Below are 24,336 nucleotides of genomic sequence, written 5' to 3'. Positions count from 1 at the left end.
CTCGCCCGTTCGCTCGAGACGCGAAACTTCTGCCGGTGCTGCGCTGGTGGCCGCGTGCCGGCGTACACTACCAGCCATGCGTGTCTGTGTGCCTCTGTATTGTGTGTCGCTGCGTGCTATGCAACGCTACTCGCTCTGCCTTCTCGAGTTTGCGTGTGTAGATACACGGTGTACGTATACGGACCAGAGTATACATACATGATGCAGCATTGTACTAGTTGTGGTTAGCTGTGTGTCGACCACTTGGCGACTGTTCGGGACCGTAAGGTGGGGGCGTGTGTGCTCGCCACCTCTGTACGCCGCGGATACATAGCGAGGAATTTTACTACGGGCCTTTATCGCGATACGATAGAAGCTTATTGGCCACGCGGCATTCCTGCGAATGCGACGCCGCGTCTCGCATTTTTCGGTACCATGGGAAAGTGGACGAATTTTTGTAAACATGTATGGGAAGGGGCTTTAGAATGTTGATGCTTCGCTGACGCGAGCTGCCTATTTGCCAAATTGGTTAATTTCACGAAACAGAGAATAAAGATGATCGATGAAATTATAGGAGATAAGCATCGGGCAAAGTAGTTTGCAACTAAAATCTCAGAAAGCGGAGTTAATCGCATTGGCCTGTGAACGGCTCAACTATCGCGAATTACGAACACAAGAAAATTTGTATATACGCGTGATAAGGAAGAAACGTTTCGATCGATTAAATTCTTTGTTAAAATCAGGAGAAAGCAATTTGATTTATTCAACTGTAATAATAAACTTGGAATACAACTGATAATATTGATTTTCCAGCTCGTATAAGCAATTTTTCATAATTTTCGAAGTATGTAGATATTTTGTATTATGGTATCACATACCTTAAATATTGCAATTTATCGTTTCAGTCTAGAACGTGATATTAAATACTTTAGAAAACTATGTGATATATTTGAAAAGTATTTTCTTTTTAAATGTACGACAGTTGTATGAAATGTTGAATTATACTAGGACAATTATACGAATACTACATTATATAAATCTTTATTTTTACAGCGTAAAGATTTATACTTGCAAGTTTTAATGTACACTTTAGCGGTCATATCGAACGCCTGGATAATCATTTTATCGTCAATCGTACGATTTATCTTAATTTTTTCTAACAGATTTTTTCTAACTGATAAACTTCATTTTATCTATTTGTTTTCTTATTAACTAACTAGGCGTATTAGTCATAGTGCATTGTAATGAATATGTCAAATTGATCGGGCTATTAACACGTTCGTCAAAAAAAATGAATCTCATAAGTATATGCTATAATCTACATTCGTCCTTGCAAAATATCGTTGAATGCTCTGCATGATAGTTTAATGCCTGATTGTTTATTGAGCGATTTTGTTACCAAGCAGTGATAACATTTGCGATAAGCGACTGGAATGTAAGGAATTAAGACTTGAGTATAAAAAAAGATATTTAAAGTGATAAGTACTGTATCATCACGTCTCAAAAGAGTAATCTACTACTTTTGCATTTTGATAAGTGTAATTCGAAAATTAATTATTTACGAATATCTTTGAAATGCGCATTTATTCAAAATTTTGGAATACTATTCTTAACTTACAGATACATATACGTTTGTATGCACACTTTTGCATTGAGTCACGCTGTAGCTTTTTATATAAAATGATTCAGTTGCTACTGTTGTCATACTGTAAACAACTCCCAAAAAACAAGAGCGGAAAGCTCTTGTAACAAAAATAAAATGCTTAAATCTTTTGTGTACATTTGTAGTACTCTCCAAACGAGATTTTACAAATTTATACCTAGGACATGGCCGAATAACATGTACAAGCAGGCATGAAGTGATTCCATATGAAAAAATAAAAAGAGAATATAGAATCAAATTTTCTCGTATGACGCTTCGTTTCCGAGAAAATCAAGTATGAAAATTTATAATTTAAACTATACCTGAACATGGCTAATTCCAGACTGGACAGGAACAAATAATCGATAGGATATTATTATACATGTAAAATTAAATCGAAAATGTAGAACAAAATTTGCCCACAAGACGCTTTGTTTCCGAGAAAAATAAATTTCAACGTTTATCATGCACGAGGAAATATTTTCTCGAAAATGAAACCTCTGAGGAAACGGGCATTTTATTCGACATTTTTTAGTTATTTTCGCATGTAGAATAATTCCCTATTTATTGTTTACTTATACCCAATGGGTAATTAGTTTTGTTCAAGTATACGTGATGAATTTTCGGACTCAATTTCCTCGAAGACGAAGCGTCGTATGAAAAAATTTGACTCTGTATTTTCTTCTTACTTTTTCACAAGGAGACGCGTCATATCCGCTTGTACGTGTTATTTGGCCGCACCCTGTATATATTTACATTTATTACATTCTACAGCAATCGTATATCATAAGATGGTTTATAAAAATTACGAGAACTTGCTGTCTATTCTGTTCTCAACAGTATTACAACGTGTTTTGACATAATCGATTATATCGAAATAATAAATAAAAGAAAGTGCGCCACTACCAGCGGTTACTACATACACACTGTTATTCATGTTATGCGACTACCGATGATAACACTACTAAGAAGATGGTATCATTCGTCGACTATTCAACGACAGTTCGAAAGCATAAAAGCATAACGAGGCGTACCGGTTCTTCTACCGGTTATGTGCTAAGGAATTTTACTATAAGCTTTATCGCTCGAGGGTTTACGCGTCAGAGCTTCTCCGTCCTGGTATTTCTTCCCGATATGAGTGAAATAACGCGAAAGGAAGTTTACCCTTACAGGGAAACGTTCTATCGTCATCTCGTTCGAGAAGATGACTCTTATTCTTTTTCGAAAACAGACGTTTCCTTTAGATTGTTATCAGACTTTTTTCGATATCGTTATTTGCCGAGAATTTAGAATCGTCTGGAGAAATAGCGATACATATAATAGATGTTGACGTCGGAATTTTAACGCCAAGTTTATCGCAACTTGCTGACGTGTAAAATTGCCTGGAATTCGAAAGAAACGGTATTTCCGTGATTTTCATTTAGACGATCGTGGAAAGTTGCAAATCGAACAAACGGTTACATGTATTTTCAGTGTCACGTATTTTATGAGTGGATATACGAAAAGTAATATTGTGAATCGGCGAAACGATTTAATATTTCAGAGAACGGCGAAAGGCTAGAAATTGGTCAAAAGCAATTTATTCGTTAAAATGTTTGACGCAAATTTGGAAATAGATCAGCAAATAATATGCGAAGAAATTTCTAGGGAAGATTTATGAAGAACTAAATATGGAAAATTTACTTAGTATTTTATATTGGTAAATTTAATTACATTTTTTTAAACATATATTCTAATAATACGTATAATTACTACTTACCTTTAGTAAGTAATTTAGGAAAATATTAGAATTTCAAACATTAAATAAATTGACTTACACAACTATAGATATATATATCGACTCTTAAAAAAGTGAATCAGGAATTAAATATTAATAACATATGGTGCATCTAATGTACATATAAGTAGAGTATTTACATGTAATCATTAATTCCCCTCTACTGTATATTTTGGTGAGCGATAATATACTTTTTATTTCGTTGAAGATTATTGAAAACAGTTTTTGGGCTAGTGACGTCGCGGAGCAAGTGTCAGAGTAAAAACTGTTCGATATCACGGAGAATGTATCATACATCTTTTAAACCTTGGCTAAGGTTGTGAGGTCTTCCTTGAAGGTTTTCGGAGTATGTGACGAAGGTCGCTTAAAAATAGTGTCACCCTGACCTCCTGCGCATTTGTGCATTTCATTGAACAACCTTTTTTTATACGCGACATTTGGTCAGTCGTCAAGATGAATCGTCGCGCAATAATTTTCCGAAGTCGATTCCTTCGTTTCATATTGTTCTCCTTTCGGAGTAATTAATTATTCCTAAAATTGTTATTTTTAGATTTATGTAAAAACAAAAGAGAGGCTTCGCCTGCTACTTTGAAAAGATTACATTCGCTTTCAAACATGCTACGTCAAAAATACTTGGTACATCTCTTTGTACTCTAATACTCTGCACATTTATAAAGAGACAGGCGATGTTTTCAAACTTCAAAGACCAAGGCGACCGCATATCGAAGTTTCTTCTGTTTCATATTTCTCTGAGACACACGGGCCAACATCACGCTAAAAATACAAACAAACCTACGCGACGGTAAAATGAACTCTTTCAATTAAACGACCGATCAATCTCCGTCGCTTTCCACCGTCGCCAAATGATTTATAGAAACAATACGGCGGTCGTTTGCCGCGCAACCTAGTAAGCATATTGGGGCGTGATTTGGCCGGTTTGCGCAAACTTTTGCGAACGCAATGCCTTTTTGATAAATGAAACAACCTGCAGCGGGAGGAAATTTAAAGCGTCCCCTGGCTCGACATCGGCTCGAAAATTTAATGCTTTCCAACTTTCGCCCGTTTCGTTCGAAAATAAATGGCGCCCAGGAGCGTGTCCAGCGGCCCCCGGACGTAGCTTTCCGCGAAACTATTCGGAAATGATGTCTCCCGACCGAATTAGCAGACGTTGCTTATAGCCGAATAACGGATGAACGCGAGGTGATTGCACGAATCACTGGCTCCGACATCCGCGAAGCATCGAGCATCGCGAAGCTTATTGCGTTACATCGCGATTTCAAGTGGCACACTTGCACGCGCTGCATCTAGCCTCGTGTGTGGATGAATAGTTACGAGGGCGATATATTCTCCTGGATAAGATAACTGCATCGCACGGTATATAGTAATGTTTCAGAGAAATGATAAATAACGTACGGAGTCGTAGATTGCCGGGCATTTGAAACCTGAGGTCGTGTTTATCATTAATCCTTAATGGCAGACAATTTTGTAATTATGTGCAATTATAAGAATCAGCGTATACATTGCTGGAAACACTTACAATGGTTCACGAGGGGATTTAGATATTTACCATTGAAGAATTTCATGATCTTATTGTCTGTGATTGTATAAAACATTTTGAAATTTCATTAGCATTGTAATGAGGCACGATTGTCATGAAACCAATTTGAAAATATACATAGAAATTACTAGATATTTGTTAAAAAAAGAAAACATAAATTTACTAGTATGGACTTCGGTTTGCTTTCTTCTTCCACTTGAATATGTACATTCTTTTGGTAGAATTAATATATCAATGTTTGACTCAGACCGAAGTGTGATTCGTCGTACCGTCTTAATTATAATTATTTATATATAGTATATTTAGATGAGCCATTTTAGAACAAATATTTAGGTTAGCTACTAGAGGCTGATCGCTTTAGTATTAAGGATTAAAATGGAAGGCAATTTTTGGTTGATGGTTTGCAGCGTGCGTAGAATAATTTTGCTGAGATCGTCAAGTGTAATTAACGTTTTATTGATGATATTTTGAGGGAGGTTATTAAGGGACAATTAAAGGAAACGATTAAAGGAACGAAAGGGAGCAAGAATAGACGAAGACAGCCGGTGTCATAGAAGCAAGCAAATTGAGATTATTAATTACTATAATTACTATGTATATTGCTGTAACTATTGTACTATACTTTTAAGGGACCAGGTAGTGAAAATAGAGCTATAAAACGTAGAGATATCGCATCTATAATTGAATTTTCAATAAGCTTTTTCTATGATATCTACATAATACTTAGATTATCATAATTTTTTTTTAAAAAAACGTGGTTGTTAGATTTATATTTTTTATGGTCTTATTACTTATGAATTCATATAAAGAATGATAAGTTTCATAAATATATAGATACTTAGTTACAAAACTTGCATTCGTCAACTATCTTACGATTAATCTATACATATGGATGTTGGAAGACAGGAAAGAATTTTATTAACGTAGATCATTAATTTAACATACGTGACAGGAGTGAAGAAATAACTTGCAAATTAATGATATTTTCTAGCGAATTTCGCAAGTGAATTTTTATTAATAAATTTGCATAGAAAGAATACTTAAAGATACATAAATATAATGTTTGGACTCGTATAAACTCTAACATACGTCATTTCTATACATCGATAGGTGTCTTAATGTCGTTAAAATTTTCAAAAATTCTTCAAATATTCCAATAAAATTTCATATATAAACAGAAAGAAATGTCAAGACTAAAAAAAGAATTTATACTTCTTTAAAAATCTTTTCTTCTTCATTAACGTCAATCTCACTCCATCAAACCTGATTACCAAACTAAATCCCTGAACAATCTTCTATCTACCAACCAATCCAAACATTAAAATACATCCAATCAATTAAGGACCAACTCTTCGATCAACAAACAAATTCCTTTGGTAATCAGATTCCTAAATTGCCAAATTGCCACTGTCTTTGCAAAAACCAAAATACTCCAACGTACTTGTCACGTGTACCAGTCTGAAAACAACGATCGAGTCACAAAGGACTATTAACGTTCTGAAACGTTCACAAGCATGTTCTTGCGGTGAAACGACAGGCGGTGGAAAGTTCTGGTCGGTTCTGAATCGAAGTTCTCGATCGACACGTCTCTTCGGTTCGGTTGTTGCGCGCAAGATGCGCAACACGCGCCAAAGGGGACCGTGTTGATGCGATCCAACAATGAGGTGCATGCATGACACGATTCTAGGACAAACGGTCACGAGAGCGGAGCGGACCTCGAGTGTTGTACAAGAACGGCTGTTCCTGTCAGAGATCAGAATCAACTTGGCCAAGTGCCGGCTAGCGTTAAGGGAGAGAGAATCGTAACCGGGGACGCATAACCTGACCAAGGAGAAACGAACGCGCGAATATCAGCGCAACCGCCGACGAATATCTCTAATTTGCGTTCGCTTTGTTGCAAGGATCTTGACACATTAGGCAACCGCGGTTAGCCCCAGGGGATGTGTTTCCATACGCTAATCGCATCTGTTTATTTTCTGTTTCGTCTTTACGTAACACGATGAAATAATGCTCGATATAATTGCACTCGTGTTGCGATGGACGAACGATGTTTCGAGAGATTTTTAGCTTTTTATGAATGAAACTTTGTCTGACGGATTTTTTTTTTTCTTATTTCCTACGAGTGAAATTTTTATTAATTATGAGTATTTTATTAGTTACATTTTTGTAATTATTAGTAATTTTATTAATTACGAGTATCGCGAGTACTTGTTTTGGTATTTTTCAATGAAATTGTTCGTACAGTTCTCTTCCACGTTGAACGTTTTTTATTTGACGATTTTAATTTATCACAGTGAAAAGCAAGCAATTTTGTAAATCGATACGATTCGTATATTTAGGGAATTTCTTCTTACTAATCAGATTTTCCAGTGAAGATTCCCTATTGTAAGTTTCCCGTGGGGGAATTCCGAGGAGGCTTATATAAATCTTCCTAGGGGATTTAAATAATTCTCTGCGTAACACGCGAGCGTTGGATTGCTTCATAACGCAAGTAACATTGTAAATTAAGATTACGTTATTGTCGTTGTTACTAAATCTTCGTAGAACCATGTTTCGTGCTTTCATCACAACCTGGTTTCATATTTTTGACAGTGTACGACAATTATGAGTAAGTTCTACGCTTGCTTAATATAACTATTCCGAACGGTTATGACTCGTGAAAAGGTTTATGAGCGACCGTAATATGTAACCATGTCCAAAATAGTCGATGGTACGATGTTTTACTCAGAAACTTTTAACGAAATGAAATATCTTGTTTCAAGATTGACGTTACACAACATTTCTTAACAAATTGTACTGTATTTAGTATTAGCAGTCTCGGTTCAAGTTCTACAAATATAATGATATTTAATCTAACATCGTTATGTATATCAATATCTTTAATCTAACTACTTCTTACGTTTTAAAAATATTTAATTTCGACTAGTTTCTAGTAACCCCATTGGAAATCGTTACAAGAAGTTACTCAATTTTAGGTTCAGTAACTTTTACTTTACTACTTTATCAATATTAAAAAGTTCCCTAAGCCGGGATAACGAAGTGCATCTCGTATTTTCATCATATCTACAGCACCTCATATCTTTCAATATATCTATATCGGATATCGTTCTGCCGTTAATAAAGTTTACCCGCTGTAAAATACTGTATATATGTGTGTATAATCTTACGCCCGCATCATTAAAATCGCTTTCCGAAGTTGTCCTTTTTCTCTACATGCATCGATTCATTTAATTTATATCTATTTTTTGTACCTACGCTACATCATACTTTTCTTTCATTATTTGTTCAAACATCAATTAAACAATTCCAGAAGCCGTCTTCTTCTTTAATTATACGTGCAAATATCTACGAAACGTAATTACACGATATTCAAGTACTCTTAAATAATACCACGTTACCAACAACAAGACCTTCGCTAATCGTAAACTCACACTCCCTCACACGTCTGCTCCTTCCATATCGATTTCCTATTTCCCATCTTGAACAACCGAGTGGAGCCGCAAGCTACACAACAAACCGCTTACAAATAACGCTCTACCGATGACAAACATTTGATCCGTTCTCGAGCCCCTTGAGGTGCATTTAGATCGAGCGAGTAAATGCTTATTCTCTCCCCACTTTAGTAAAATTACAATGTAAACGAGAATTCGTTCGGCGTTCGATAGCTCGCCAAATCGAAAATCGAACCACCGTGAATGTTCCGAGAATTTTTTTTCGATTATTGACTTCTACAGCAAACCTTATTAACTCTTATCTTCCACTTTTTACACCAAGTTTAAGGATTTATCGAGGTTCGTTGACTTTTATCTTGCAGTCTTGAAATCAAGTTCGAAAAGTGAGCGAAGAGAAATCCAACCGCATTACATTTACATTTAGAAACGCAATCGTCTGCAGTGCTCTACGTAAATGAAAAAATCATACCCCGGACGAACGTTATAAAATATCTAGCTATGCATTTAGATAGCAAATTAACCATGATCCGAGGAATGTATCATATTCAGAGGAAAATTTGACGAATATAGAGCCAAAAGAAAGAATATTTTCTGCTAATCTAATAAAAGTTATGCTGTCCGGCTACCTCGAAAAGCCTGCACGAGAAACTATCTTACGACTTTATCACTGGCGATATATCTACGATAATCTGTCGTGAACATTTGCTCGTTAATTCTAAGGTACAGACCATTGCGAATATGCCTACAAGCTGTTTCAGATCGTTGAACCAATTCACCGAACTGTTTTGTACAAGCGAACTGTGACCTCGAGAAAAGCAAAATAAAGAAAAGAAAGAATTTTGTAAATTAGTTTACGAACAGATCGCTTGATAATTGTTTACGCTCAATGAGCACGAACGAATGTTCTTGCTTTATGTTTTTGCTAAACGTTCGGTCTAAACGCAGCTTTAGGAAATTCTTACATGTACATTTTTGATACGGCCATTTCACCCTCGACCCGTGTAAGTACCTACCTACATCTACATGCCCTCTACCCTCGAGATTCGTCCCGGTAAATCTTACACGCGTGAACGACCTGACCTTCGTCATTAGGCCAACATTCCTCTTAACTTCCCTCCCACACCACGCTGCCCTTCGTTTATTCTACGTCCCCGATTAACTTTATTAACTCTGTCGGTGACATATCAATTTACTCAGCCAGCGTATAACAGCGCATAACTGTATAGTTAGAGTTCGCTAACTGTCAGCGATCCTGTTATTTTATTTAAGCGCGATGGCGATGAGTCGTCAGTGGTGAACCGAGAGGCGGAACATGCAACAAGATGACGACGAAAGGCGAAGCTCCTCTTAGCCAGAAAGTGAGAAAGAGAGAGAGAGAGAGAGAGAGAGAGAGAGAGAGAGGGAAAGAGAGAGACAGAGTGAGGGAGGGAAGAAGGAGACACAACCCCGTTCATACGGCCGCTCAGCAAAGTTGCTAAGCTCTTATGAATATATTAACGAAACATTTTGAAATTTCATTAGCAATGTTACGAGGCTCGACACTATCGTGATTACATTGGCAAAGTTTGAAAGAAATCTGGAGATACATATGGAAATTGCAAGATATTCGATACGAGTATAAATCTCGTGGAGATGACGACAGTATTTATACGGTCAATTATTAATTAGAATTAGTAAGCCCCGATATTCGGTGGATGTATCTTTACACAAACACTTATTATATGTTTAAGATGGGAAATTTGCAAACATAATTGTGATTTATGATAGTCGGGTTTCATTACGGTGAAAATTTTCAAATGTGTTAATGAAACTGCCACATGGCCGTCAGATTTTGAATTAGTTACGGAGATAAGCAAAAGGGGGTTGAGTCGAGCTAAGTAATTTGCTTCGTAACTCGCCAAGCTTAGTTACGAACAATTTTTCAGCGATCTACGTTCGAAAACAAACTATTTAACTCGCTATTAATCGCGTGATAAGCAGTGAAATATATCGCGTGCATTGACAGCCTGACGACCATAGTTTTCTACAGGGATGTAACTTCCACTCGTCAAGAGGAAAGCAGCTTTGACTGATAAAAATATCCTTATGCATAATCGTCATAATTCGGTAACGTACGAATATAATTTTATTTCCGTAAGCTAGTTTGTCATTTTTTTTTATTTATTCTTATGTAACGCTTTCTCGCTGACTCTAATAACTCTACCGTAGAATTATTCGAATCGCTTTCTCATTTTTGATATTTTCTCTTTGCTGGATCCAAAGCGTCAGATATTTTCCCATTCTATCGTTATTATTTATATCGAATATTAATGCTGTCTCATAGCGTACAACAAGTTTGATTATCCCGTGGCAAGTTTGAGATTGAGTTTTAAAATGTCGAAGCTTAAGTGACTCAAATAACTTTGCTCGAATAACATGAACGAGAATGTAGAATGCGGTGGTAGACGTAAGATGGCTTGGAATGGATGGAACGGTGCGCTTAGCAGAATCGTACGTGCGCCAATGTTCCGCGCACTCGCGCCTGTTGACATCCAATTATTACACTTCCTCTTCGCCTGACTCTTCTTCGTGGTCCCATGTCGGCGCCGTGAATATTCTATTTCTAATGCTCTTCGCGTGATCACGCGTTCCTCGGAGATTAGAGCGCGTATAGAGTTGCTTCGGTCCTTTTGGACGTCGCTGGTGGCGACTGGTAATTGTTACCATGAATGTTTATGAGGATTTAGAAGATAGCTTGGTATTCTTGGATGAAAGATGAGAAGAATAGAGTGATGGAGGATGTAGAGATACTTTATGCCTATAAACGGGCCGTGGACTTGTAAAATAACAAAGTGCGCAATTTAAATAGAGATTCGTTTTATACGTGTCAACAATTCTATCGAGTACTCTGTTTCAAGTATTTTCTATATCTTTATATATTCTACGTCCGTTCTGCTTTGCATCGTTAAATTTCGCATAAATTCATAAAAATTCGCAGTCGATTTATTTACCTGTATGATAGTATTTTGATAAAATATATACAGTTTACGCAATGTAAAGGAACGATCGTAACGTATGATCCTAATAATCGAGCATGTAACGAGATTGTACGAAGATCTGATGTCGTAATTAATTTAGCCGGTATACGTATTAAAAATTTCACTCACAATCAGTCATTTAAATTCCTCGCGACTCATGTTAATCCGTATGCATAGAATTACCTTAACAAACGTTTGCAGGGGAGAATTAATAAATAAAATGAGATTAACCTAATGTGTATTCGGTGCTGTCTAATTACTGCACCTGCCTCTGTTTTGTACCTCGCTGCCGACTTTTTGCTAATTAAGCTATACTTTCTATGCTAATAAAAAAAATTCCTTCGTATTTCTCTTAGATCTTATACACCCAGAAAATTCGTTATTTATTTTTAAATCCCTATTATAGTAATTAGAAACCTTTTTTTTCTCCCATAATTAATTATTTGCGTTTCATAAATTAACCAATAATTTTACTTAATACGACTCGATCTCATTGTAGAAAGATATTTAATCATCTCGATAGATTCCATTTCAATCGCGGTGTTTTTTCTTTCGTCCAATTATCGGCGGCTTTAACTTTACTTATTTGTTATCGTTACGCCAAATTTTCCTTCCTAACCGTAGCTGACCGTTTCTTCTCGTCGCTTGATTATCGCAATTACAAAATTCCACACTACACTTTCTTTACTCAATTAGCAACGGGGCACAATTTTTAAAGCAATAATTTTCTCTCTTGCAAAATATCAATGTAACTACAGCGAATAGAACGTCTTTATTACGTTTCTTCGCGATTAGAGAGGAACATTTTCTCGTCGTAAAATATCGAAGATATTAAAATACTATTTGTTTTAACAACGATTTATAATCCACAACCTAATATCAAGTTCTTTTCGTCTTCAGTTATTCCACGTCAAAATATTCCCCTTTAATCACAGAGTTACATGAAAATCAATCAAACTGTACTCATCGCGTTTCTTCCTCTAGCTTTCGAATAACAGCATCCCGTAACCAGAAATTCCAACGTATTCGCGGAAAACCTGACTTTCTATTCTTTCATTGCCTTCCAAAACTTCTTCCTAGCAAAAAACGCAATCCTATTTCGCCATTTAATTAGAAGCAAGTTTCCTCTGTACGGTACAAAATTCCAGACATGTAGGAAAAATACTCAGATAGCTGTCTTTCTGCTGAGTTTTCCTGTAGCCAAAGAACAATTTTCTTGCGGAACACGTTCCAAGCGTCCGATGTAATCGAGCATCGTCTCGACCCGGCGTTCGCTTCGTTACAGTTCCAAATCTGAGTGGCTATGCGTATGCAAGTTGCAAGGAAATTCGTCGCAGCGAGCCGCAAAGTGTTCCGGAACAGCAGCCAGAGCACGCCAGAAATACATTTAACTGTATTGTATTCCGGGGAATAGAGGCGATTCGCTCAGTTCTACCATGAATTTCGACGTGAAGCCGGCAGAATGTCGATCTTTGATAATTAAACGATAGACAGGTTTTCTGTTTAGAGGCGTAATAGGATGCGTTTGGATTAATTATAAAGCATAAACCGCGCGTAGAAAGTGGAAGAGAGTTTGCGAGTTTCTAAGCGTAACTTCATTAATTTTGAATGTTATCCTGTTAATTTCGGATGTCTAGAGCTCTGGACGAGTTGAGAGCGTTCCATAAGATCCGGTTTCCAGCTGCTTTTCATTGTATTCACGCTTTTACTTATGCATTCATCTTCAATTATTTGCTACGTTAGAGATTATCGGTAACGCTAATTGTACGTTTAAGATTACTATCCATATTGTATATTAATTTTTTACCAAGTTCATGTTTGCCATAAATGTCTTGTAACTTGCATGTTCAGATTGCTTTTCAAATTTTGTTATTACAATCGCGATAAACGTATCTCATTATGCACAGTGGCAACAAAGTTTACAACGAGTGTTGGAATATTTTTGTGAACTACTGTACCTTAATGACTCGACTGTAAGAATAAAATCATTATGCCGGATACTGTAACATTAGGAGCGTAAGAAAAACGCAGTAAGACGGCGAGAAAGGAAGAAGAGAAGTATAGAAATGCGCTAATGGTGAAACTAGACCGTCACGAGCCCGATACATAAATTACTATGCCGTGTGAGGTGTCGGTGTTATGCCTTTAGGCGATGCGAGATTCAAACAGCGTTGCATCAATAATGGTTTCGCCCTCGACGCTGTTAATGAGATATCAACGGAGAGAAAGGCAACGATTCGGCGAATTTTCACCTTAACCATGGTATCTGACGTCGATGTTTCCGAGCAATTTACTTACTGATTATGCTCCGGTACATAAGGATAATTGCGGAACAGTCAGGTAAACGTGAACAGTTGTTAGGAAGTTTTATAACGTTCCGAGAATTATTATCTCATCTGGAAGTTTGTAAAATAATAGAGGAATAATACGTTTAATATTATTATATAAGGTAATAAAAATACGATCAAACGATGTTTTGTTATGTTTCTCTTACGTCTATGTCCATTGTGACTTTTAACAATCCTTTTAACTGTTATGTACTTCATTCGCGTCTATTCATTATTTACTTTAAACGACAGAATTATATAATCAATAACGATTCAATTAAATATAATCGGTAGGAAGACTCGGATAGAATGATCAAATTTCGTTCCTCAAATTATAGATGTTGAATAGAATTGATTATCTTATAATAGCACAACGAACGAACAACTTGTACATTCAATACGTTTCATTGAATTCGATTTTTTTTCAATTTTTATCTTCCAAAAACGAAAAAATATGACGTTCGATAAGTATCGGTTTCTTTTTACTCATCTCATAGATGGTTCAGTAAATAGTTTCTAAGAAGATTTTCAAAAGTCTTTACCAAGATTAAAATCGTTCTATTTCTAAGCTTCAAATCACTACATTTTTCAATGGTTCAATCTTTTCCCTTCTTTTTAATAATCGCCATAAATTCCATTTTATATTTAATCGAAACTTACGGGGACTTTTTATTTTTTTCATCTATTTAGCAGCTGTAAATAGTTAGATTGTCACGTTCTTTTTTTTTTTTTTGATATCAACAGTTGTCCAAATATTTATCAACAGAGTTGTGCGTCCTATAAGCTCGTTCACGCTAGTTGAATCGCATGTTCATTCTTGACAATCTGTCTTCTCATTGTCACGTACGGGAAACAAAGGAAAGAAAGGAAAATCACGAGGTTGTTAAACAACGAATGAAAGTTGAACGCGACTTTAAGACCGTTTAAGAGCGCGTTTCAAGCGTCTCGCTCCAGAAAATCGATAAATATCTGAAAGTCCTCGAAATATGCCGGAGAGTGATGAACGATCCGCGTTTCACGCCAACATCGTAAATACTGTATAATTATTAAGCAGATGCATTAATTGGAATTCATCCGTTTGAGTTCGGTGGATCACGTTCTAACCAAGAAATTCGCTCCGTTGCTGAAACGTTCTCGGGAACGCACAGCGTGTCCTGTAAGTTTGACGTGACATACATCGATGTCTCGCTCATTACCAACTAATCGGCGAATTCCCCGGGGAAACCTTGCGCTGACAGTTTAAACTACGAGACGAAGCCGAGTCTAACGTAATAACTAAATATCTTCGTGCTGGTGCGCGTTTAACTCGACCATTTCACGAATAATGGTGCCGTTTCGCGTGTTATTTCAATCGATTCTACCCTCGCTTAGTTTGAGAAATGTTTTAGCTTTTAATTTGATAAGAAAACAATTCAGATTGTATTTCGTTATAAATATAATAACGTTTGCATAATATTTTATTGCCTTAGTAACTGATATTCGTTTAAGTTAATCAAAACTTGTTATTAAACAAATGAAATAATTTCCTCTTCTAAGGTACTTGTAGAAGAATCTACGATGATCCGGACAGGATCTTTAAAAAAATCGATTCGTAATATTCGAGATGTTTTAGAGAAAAGAGCTAACAATGTTTGGATACGTTAATTTAACGGAAAATTACATCGACAAAATGAGAACCGTAATTCTACGTGAAATTAAAAGCTCACAAAACTGAGATTACCTTTTATCCCGTACTTACAGCAGAAAATTATGTTTCGTAACTTGGTTGTAATTGAAGCATTACCTGAAATCAGAAATGCTAAGATTAGAAAAGGAATATTTATTACCAACGTATTCATAAAGAATATTTATTACTAAATTCATTCTCCCGTTATGTTTATAGATGTTTATTCGAATTGTGTAACAATTATGTTTATAGACTTTTCTGACAAATCTGTTTATAGATCGTATTAAGAAAATTTGTTTATATGTTCTAACGTGTGTACAAAAATAAATGAAGCTAAAATATCTGATTCCAATAAAATTCTATGAAGAAAACTATAATAATCTATATATAATCTAGTGAGACAATTGGATGAAACAGATAGGGGAAGGGGGAGGGTTGAATAACTATGGAAATAACCACAAAACTTTACAAAGTACGAGATTAAAAAATACGGAAACTGTCGTTGCAGTACTTCAATTATAAAATGTAAATTCATAATCTAACACGAGATCGTAATATTCAACGTAATAAAGACCGTGTAGACCATAAAAATTTCCTAGAGTATTACGAAATAATGAAAAATAACGGGACAATTTACGTACACGCGAAAATTTGTTATTATATATTTAAAAACAAAAACACTTATATTTTATATATCTTGCCGAATTTTTTCTTCCAGTTTGAATACGTTTAATGTCTTTGCAGAAATTTATTTCAGTTTGAAATGCGGATATAAAACTGGTAAGTTAAATATATGTACTTCCAGAAATTTTACGACTTTCCCGACTCGCATTCTCCTCCCGCGTTATAAAGTTTCGACTTTCTCGTTCTTAACTCGCGAGGCGGCATTAATTTCGTATAAATTCGATGCAACAATATTTCGGATGTACAAGCTATGACAGGGTGCATGGTGGTTAGCGGAGTCACAGCTAAAAATATCCGGCAAAGCAAGAATAAACGTTTACGAAAATAACAAAGACAGTTTTATCCTGTTGACCTGGAATCTAAAGTACTTCGGTAAGCAACTCGGTTTAGATAAAATTAACGTCGCTTCGAATGTTCGTTTTATTTCTAAATCGAATTCGCGAATATGTGAAATTTAAAATTATCGCGTTGAATCATTCTCTTGTAATCATAAGACGAACGAATTCAATGGAATATAAATAAGCAATATAGGAAGGTAACAATTCTATAAAATCTCGAATTTCATTCACTATTTGTATAATTTAAGGGTATAATTACGTATGATTATATAATGTGAAAGGCTATAATCTGTTTAGCTTTTAAATATATAATATTATTTAGCAACATATTTTATTTATATAATACCTTCTATCTATCTATCTGGCCATGTACCATTAATTATATTTTATGTTTCATTACCAAGATTCTATCAAAATTCTATCAATGTGAGCGAATGGTGCTCCTGTACAATATACGAGATCAATTTTGAAAATAATACGAATTTATATAAACATCCACGGTCTACTGCTGACAACGTTACAGCCCATCGACTACAACACAGAAATAGAGTGCCACAGCACGTACGTACACGTCGCACATTCAACTTTCCAATGAACTCGCTAAAACCCCGCAAGTTTCCACCACACACATGGCTTCCCGCAAGAATGAACCTAAGAATCGAATTCGACCTTAAATCTCCATTGTCCTCGGCTCAACGTTCGACCCTAGAACCCTATCATTCAGCGTCTCAGCACATCTTCAAATTCTTAAAATTGCTTTTGCCTCATTGTTCCTTCAAACTGCGGCAATCGTCTCCAATTGAACTCGCGAACTCGTATCCGATGGCCTGGAAGAGATTTTTCAAAGTCTTTGCAAAGGTGTGCTATTGGCCGACGTCTTCGCGTCAAAATAAACGCATGGAAGAAGAAGAAGAAGAAGATTGGGATCGATCTGGATGTTGCAGGCGAATTCGAAGGACGAGGAAGGTGAGGCCCGTGCAAGAGGACGCTGTCAATGACTTTGGCGTGCCGGAGAAAAGTAAATATAGCACAGCGACCAAACCAGTTCTCTTAAAATAACTCGCGGTCCTAAGGAGCACATTCTCCATCGCATCGACGGCATTTTGGTACCAGGGAACACGGCCGATCGCCACCGAAAAACGACAGGACAAGCTGACGCCAGGCTGCGCCGCGATCCTTTCGATCTACCGTCCGCTTCTCGTTCGCTTTCAGGCTCAGTACACGTGAGAGAGACGCGTCATTTATGTAACTTTATTATTGTTCGTGTAATTGCTTTGTTAAAAAGTTGATATAAGTGAAAACTAACAGCTGAAAGTACTAAAATCCTTTTCCAGTTTTCCGATCGCAAACTATCGATATTTGAAAAGTCGTCTTATAGCAGAGCGTTTGGATTTGGTCTAAAAATCTGATTGAAATTATTTTTGCAATTTTAAACGTAAGCGCACTTGAAAGTGACAAAGCGAAATCAAATAATTTACTATGTTTATTATCTATTCTATTATGTAATTTTCGTATCGGAATTCTTTATTTAAATTCATTTTAATACTGCAAATAGATCAAGAGGGGAAAACTTATTCTTTATATCTGCACATTTTTCTTTAATATGTTCGTCTTGTTATTTTGAGTTCGTAATGCAACAGCGATCTACTAATTGTTTTGAACAATATAAGTATAATTTTAGTAGGGAATAAATTGTCCCTTTCTAGAATTAAATTTTACAGATATCTTAAAATAGACGATTCTTTTGGATTCGTAATTTTCTTTTCTGCGGATTAACTAAATGTAATTCCGAATGTAACTTGCTATCGTGTTAGAACATGGATTTGACGCTAACGGTCAACGTTTGTTTTCCATACCTAGCTTCTTTGCAGATGTAAACCAGGTGACAAGTTGCTAACAGAGATCGTATCGCGTGTAAATTTGTTCATGCAAATCTGTGTGTTGCTGCAACGCAGTGTTATTGAGAGGGTTGTAAAAATGACGCGTGTCGCTGCACTAGATCATAAGTGTTTTGTTCACCGCTCGGTGAAATTGATGTATGAGTGGCTGGTTCTGCATTTTCCTGCTTTTGAGGTTGATCAGATAGGAAATGATTTTTATAATTCCGTAAATTAGCCAGCAACATTCATAGCGAAAGATATTCGTGTGATTTTGTGAAAAGCATCTAAAATACAATGTCGAAGATCCTTACGAGAAATATAAATATTCGTAGAATTTAATTGTAAATTTAAACACCTATAAACTTATAGTTTTATGGAAATTACTTTCCTCAAAAATATATATACGTTCATATGATAGGTACTGTCCTTTCATTTTGAAAATATTAATTTAAAAAACTTTTTTTTTCACAGAATATGGAACCATTTATTTTTTCAAATAGTTTGCATATTTTCTTTCATCCTTCCTTCATGCATAAACCATAAGAATTGTTTGTTTATTAACGACTGTCCAGCACGAAGTTACATGCGAAACATCGATCTAAATCAAGCCACGAGCTATCCATGTTACATGCAACGTTACCATAAATGATGGGCCAGTTCGTATCAACATCAATCAATAGATGATAATAGAGCGCCATCAGGAACTGTCCGTTTGTTGCTGATTTATTGTTTCGTTTATTGTTTCCACTCTTTGCTCGATTATAGATTTCTCTTAAATCAACGTTAACCTTTCTTTCGTAAACCGTGATTTATATTTTTTCGCTTTTTTTACTTCTTACATTTCTTTAAAGAATATTCTATTACGTATCTTTATACGTGAATATTTGAACAATTTTTAACATTCAACACTTTAGTCGTAAACAAATAAAAATTAAATTCAACTGAATTCATATTTGAACCTCTTTGCAAAATAGTTTCTATAATTGTTAATTTTAGAAAATATAAAATGACGATGATCGTTGTTAGGAAAATAACTTCAGCGATTACCTGTTCCTTGAAACAAATATAAAATTCGTCACACATATTTCTTCCACCAGTTTGTTGCACAATAGATAATAAACGCAGTTCTTTGATGTGTGAGCTTTTGCTTTAGTAATTTAAAAATCATCTTCCTTGAAACAAGTATAAAATTCGTCACACGTATTTCTTCTACCAGTTTGTTGCATAATGGATAATAAATGTCGTTCTTCGATGTGCGAGTTTTTGTTTTACTAATTTAAAAATCATAAAATATCCGACAATTATCTCCGTTTGTATTATTTTGTTCGTACATTCACATTATTTTTGTCTTGATTAAAAATTGTCCTTTCAAAACAAGCTAAGCTTATTCGTTCCTTTTGTTTAAAAAAAATGTCATTCATTACGCAACAACCTCATGTTATCTTATCGAATCGTCCGCAAAAAGTAACAGCAACTATTCATCGAATAAAAACCTTGAACTTTGTCCAACGATAACAAATGACCGCCTCTTAATTAGATAAAAAAACCGACGACGAGTACAGAAGCACCGAGAGACCAACGAACAGAAAACGGTGACGGAGAAGGGCTTAAACGTTTCCGTGAAGTTTGAAAGGCGAGAGGCTCGCGAGAACGAGAAGAACTGCGAAAGAAAGGAGCAGAAGTGGCCCAGAGGTGCGTCGCGACACGGCGCAATTATTTAGCCAAAGCTTATCCTGCAGTTGGCCTCCGCGCTGCAGTTCAGCCTGTCCGCTGCAAAACATGCTTCAACGTGATAAATCCTCCACGTAATTGAGTAGCGAGTGTAAATGAAAAATTCAGACGAACGGCAGCCGTCTAGCGAGCGTTTCTCTATTTTAGTTTTTTTTAAAACCACTTTTCTCCTGGAATTTCTGTTAGTCGTTGCTTGCCACATGTACACGAAAGTTTCGAGAGGCTTACAGTTATCCCGAGGCTTCAGATAGAGTTACCAACTAAGCGTATGCATTTACTTACACGGTGTACGTAATACCTCGATAGATGTGTTCTCAATCATTTCTGCTTCGAATTGCTTTTCCAAATCCTGTTTCAGATATTAATTAAATTTTAGATATTTCGATAGAAAAGCTTAGATGTTGTTAAAATATGGATGGTTTTTAAATATCTGGTTATTAGCTATTGATAGTTATTAGAATATATAGGTTCTCTAAAGTCTTATAAAATAATTTTATGGATATATAAGTTCTATCAAACTATGGAAGATAATATCAGTTTACTAGGCAAGTTGAAATTTGATGTATTTTACACCACAATATGAAATTAATTAAATAGCTATTACAAACCTAATAAAATTAAATAGTAATCTAAAATTTTACACGTCCTTGTAACGTAGGTTTTATAGAATTTTATAAAATGGTATTATAGATATATATATATATATTTATATTAATTTAATATAATATTTAATAATATAATATAAATTAATATAATTATAATATTATATTTGACATCTTCCTGCAAATTTCTTTACTCTGTTTTTGACATACGTTTGCAGTAAATAATAGCAGGGTTTAAATTTATTTCTCCGAGCAATCTCACTGTTCAACATCGATATTTCAATCCTGTAGATCCTTTACATTCGTATGCCCCAACGCCAGACATAAAGGCGAACAAATAACTCATTCCTTATGCTTTTTGCTATCTTCGCATCACTCTACGCTTCTTTTTTCACTCCTCTGCACTTCCTTTCTCCTGTTTCATCCTACGTTCTTTCTTTTCTTGTCATTTAATCCTCCCTTTATTCTTCCTTCCACTTATTTTTTCTATTTCTCCTTCTTTTACTCTCTTTTTCGAACCTCTCATTTCCTTCTACTCCTTTATTTGTTTCTCCTTCTATTTATACGTATTTTCCTTCCTTTGAATTTATTCCTTTCGTTCCTCTGAACTTTCGGCAGTAAAAGACCTCGTTTTAAAAATGCTCTAGCAACATTCATTTTCAGAGTAAAAAGTGTATTTTTAACGGCGGTAATCCTTCTTGAAACTCGTTTTCACTTGTGCTCACTTTATTTCGCACCTGATCTTCCATCCGCATCGCAATTTCTTCTGCTACTATAAATACTCAAGTATCCTTTGCTCCTAGTATTTCTGTTTCATCTATAACGTTTTGAAGTAGGAAGGCTACATACGGGAGACAAGCTACATTATTGGTATTTCAAGCATGCAGGCGCCAGTAATAGTTTCATTTCTGTTTCTTAAATTGTAGTTTATATATTAATATTTGTCATTAATATTAATACGTAGTAATTACTAATTTAATAATTTAACTTCTTAAACACTGGCTCATAGCATCGAAAACCTACTAGACATCAACGTTATTTTCGTATCTTAATCTTATTCTGTACTTGTAAAAGTTTTATTCGTTTTTTATATTTCTTACGACGTGAAATTTTATACAAATCTAATTGAAAGAAAATTTATTAAATCGATAGGTAGCTTCGAGTTTTATTTCCTTCTATTTTCTTGTTTGAAAATTTAACAGAACTTGTTTCATCTCTAAAACAGTCATACTTCCAATACCTGCAGTTCTTTCTATCGTAGCATAGACCTTTAACCTTCAACCTTCATACAACTCCTATCACTTTTCCAATTCTTCCACTCTTCTATCCAATAATCCTCTTCAACTCAATTCCTCTCTTCGGCTTCTTCCATTTCCTTTGTCCTCTCGATCCCTACCTTTGAGAATTCATTTCTAATCGCCTCTAACGAACTTCGTTCCGCTTCTGATAGTTTTCAATGTATGTAATATAGAAAGGTTCTAAATTGAAGCACTAGACAGCGGCATCGATCGAGGTGATAATCAGGATCATCCTCCTCCGTCTTCATAATGATTAAATAATATTATATGTAAGTAACTATCAGAGTCCTCCTTTTTATTTTTATTTATATTACTATGTTATATATAGTTGTTGAAGTGGTCACCACATCTAAGGAAACTCTACACCTGGTCTTTTTAGTTTTCTCAAGCACTGAAGCCATCGACAGCGTATAGACAAAAGACTGCGACGAAGACAGACCATAAACAGTAGACAGGCGACGTTGGCTTCGGGGTTTTCAGTTATTGGGTAACACAGCTAGCGTGCGGATTCGGACCAGCTCAAATTGTATTCTTACTTATAATTACACTATCTATAATAAGTATTAATTTATTATAAATAATTAGCCATGCCACTGCGCCACGCCAGAAAAAATTACTGAAAATTCTCAATGCGAGAATTGATTGTAAATTTTAATAAATAAAAAAAAAACTTATAATTACATTTCTATTTAGCCTCGCTGGGCGTAGCCACCCACATGATAATCAAACAGCCAAAAAATTCTACCAAATGTCCAAATTGGACAAAAAAAACTTCTATTTAAATATATTTTCTACCTTACAATTTATCCACGAGTTTCTCTGTTCACACATCAAATAACCTCAACAATAGTAATTGTACAACTGTACGATAATAATTGTTGCAAGATCCCAAAATTTCTGTTTAGGTTACAATTTTTAAGTTGGTTCTTACATCCATTTTAATCATCTTTTTATATAAAAAGTTTCAAAAATTGTCTCTTGTATCGATTTTAAGGTAACTGAATTTGTGACGTATTTTTTTACTAGTTATTTTATCACACAGTCGCTTCATGATAACGAACGATGAAACCAATTACTAAGATTTCGCGACGCACCAACAAATATATATTTGAACAGGTACTGTCGTTTCGCCTGTCGTTAAGCATCGCATTGTTTAAAAATTGCACACCTGTGCATCTCTGGCGGTACAGTAATTAAAAATCGCTGGTCCAGACCATGAATCTTCGCAACGTCAACCGTCTCCTCCATCATCCTGCGATTCCTTCACGATCGTTATCTGTCCATCTCTCGATCGTCCGCGCATCTTCCGGTAATTGGAAACGCGTACCGCGATGGACGCGGATGAAACAGCGCGACAGAAAGCACACAACCAATTGTCCAAACTGGCCACCCAGAAACAGATGGGTCCTGATGCTAGCTGGATAGACACAATGCACGGATATATGGATGGTTGCTCAGGAACGGCGTAATTGCGGTAACGAGTGGAGACTCTCGTCCGCTCGCTCGCGTCAGACGCGTCGACGTTGAAATATTTGAACCCGCGCCCCATAATTGTACGCCGAATATCGTTCCATAGGTTTGTTTTCACGGCGTTCTCTGACGCGGCGCTTCGTCTACGTTCCGTTGGATGGAAAACGCGGTATCGAACGAACAGTGGCAGGGAAATTGGAAATCGCGATCGAGTAAATCGCGCGCAGGCTTTGTTTCTGGGTCGTGTTGGTCGACCGAGTGAATTTTGATTGCTACCACGGTTGGGAAATTGCACCGATGGATGATGAATGACGCGTAGATCATCGGGTTTTTGCTCGATCTGTGTTATATTCCACTGCCGACAGTGTTTTACTGGCTGTTTTGGGTTGTTAGCTTGGTTTCATTTGATATAGTGCTGGCCAATTTTGGGTCGGCAAATGAGTGGTTTTGGAATATGGTTTTCACGCCGGATTTACTGGTTTACCCTAGTTTGTCGGGGTAAGTGTAGAAAACGGGCTATGTGCTTTTGATACATCGCTGATCGTGAATTATAATGTCGCGGTTCGTTGCTGTGTAATTTTTATTTTCGAAGATTGCTATTGAAAGCAGCCACCACCTAATTCTAATTTGTCATAGAAACTGTTAATTTTATTTTAATATATTTACTAGGTGTACAATGGAAATTGTATTGGGTAAAGATTATACTCTTGTTCTGCGATATTAATCAAATTTCTTCTTAAAGCGGTTAACCGAATTAAGGTGTTTTTAAAACTATCAATTTTTTGGGATCGAATAGTTTTCAATTTTATTTTTAATTTTTTACGCAGAGTAATAGGTTGCGTTGATTCGTACGTTAAAAGATACATGTTTTCGTTTGAAACAACAAACAGATTAAAATAGTTAACTAAATTTCGC

At 35.8% G+C, this 24,336-nt stretch overlaps 1 protein-coding gene across 1 annotated transcript in view; it reads right to left on the bottom strand.

The window, feature by feature from the left end:
* LOC100742678 overlaps positions 1 to 24,336 on the bottom strand; it is a gene marked incomplete at its 5' end in the record, with an annotated part of 192,300 nt that overhangs the window by 105,143 nt on the left and 62,821 nt on the right. The window contains one exon of the mRNA XM_033322743.1: positions 15,491 to 15,535. Coding sequence (XP_033178634.1) covers positions 15,491 to 15,535 — 45 coding nt within the window. The remainder of the gene's footprint in view (positions 1 to 15,490; positions 15,536 to 24,336) is intronic.

This window comes from Bombus impatiens, unplaced genomic scaffold (genome assembly GCF_000188095.3).
Source record: "Bombus impatiens unplaced genomic scaffold, BIMP_2.2 scf_0664, whole genome shotgun sequence".
Taxonomy (NCBI): Eukaryota; Metazoa; Arthropoda; class Insecta; order Hymenoptera; family Apidae; genus Bombus; species Bombus impatiens.
The sequence above is the reverse complement of the archived record's forward strand: the minus strand, read 5'-3'. Positions and strand labels throughout refer to the sequence as shown.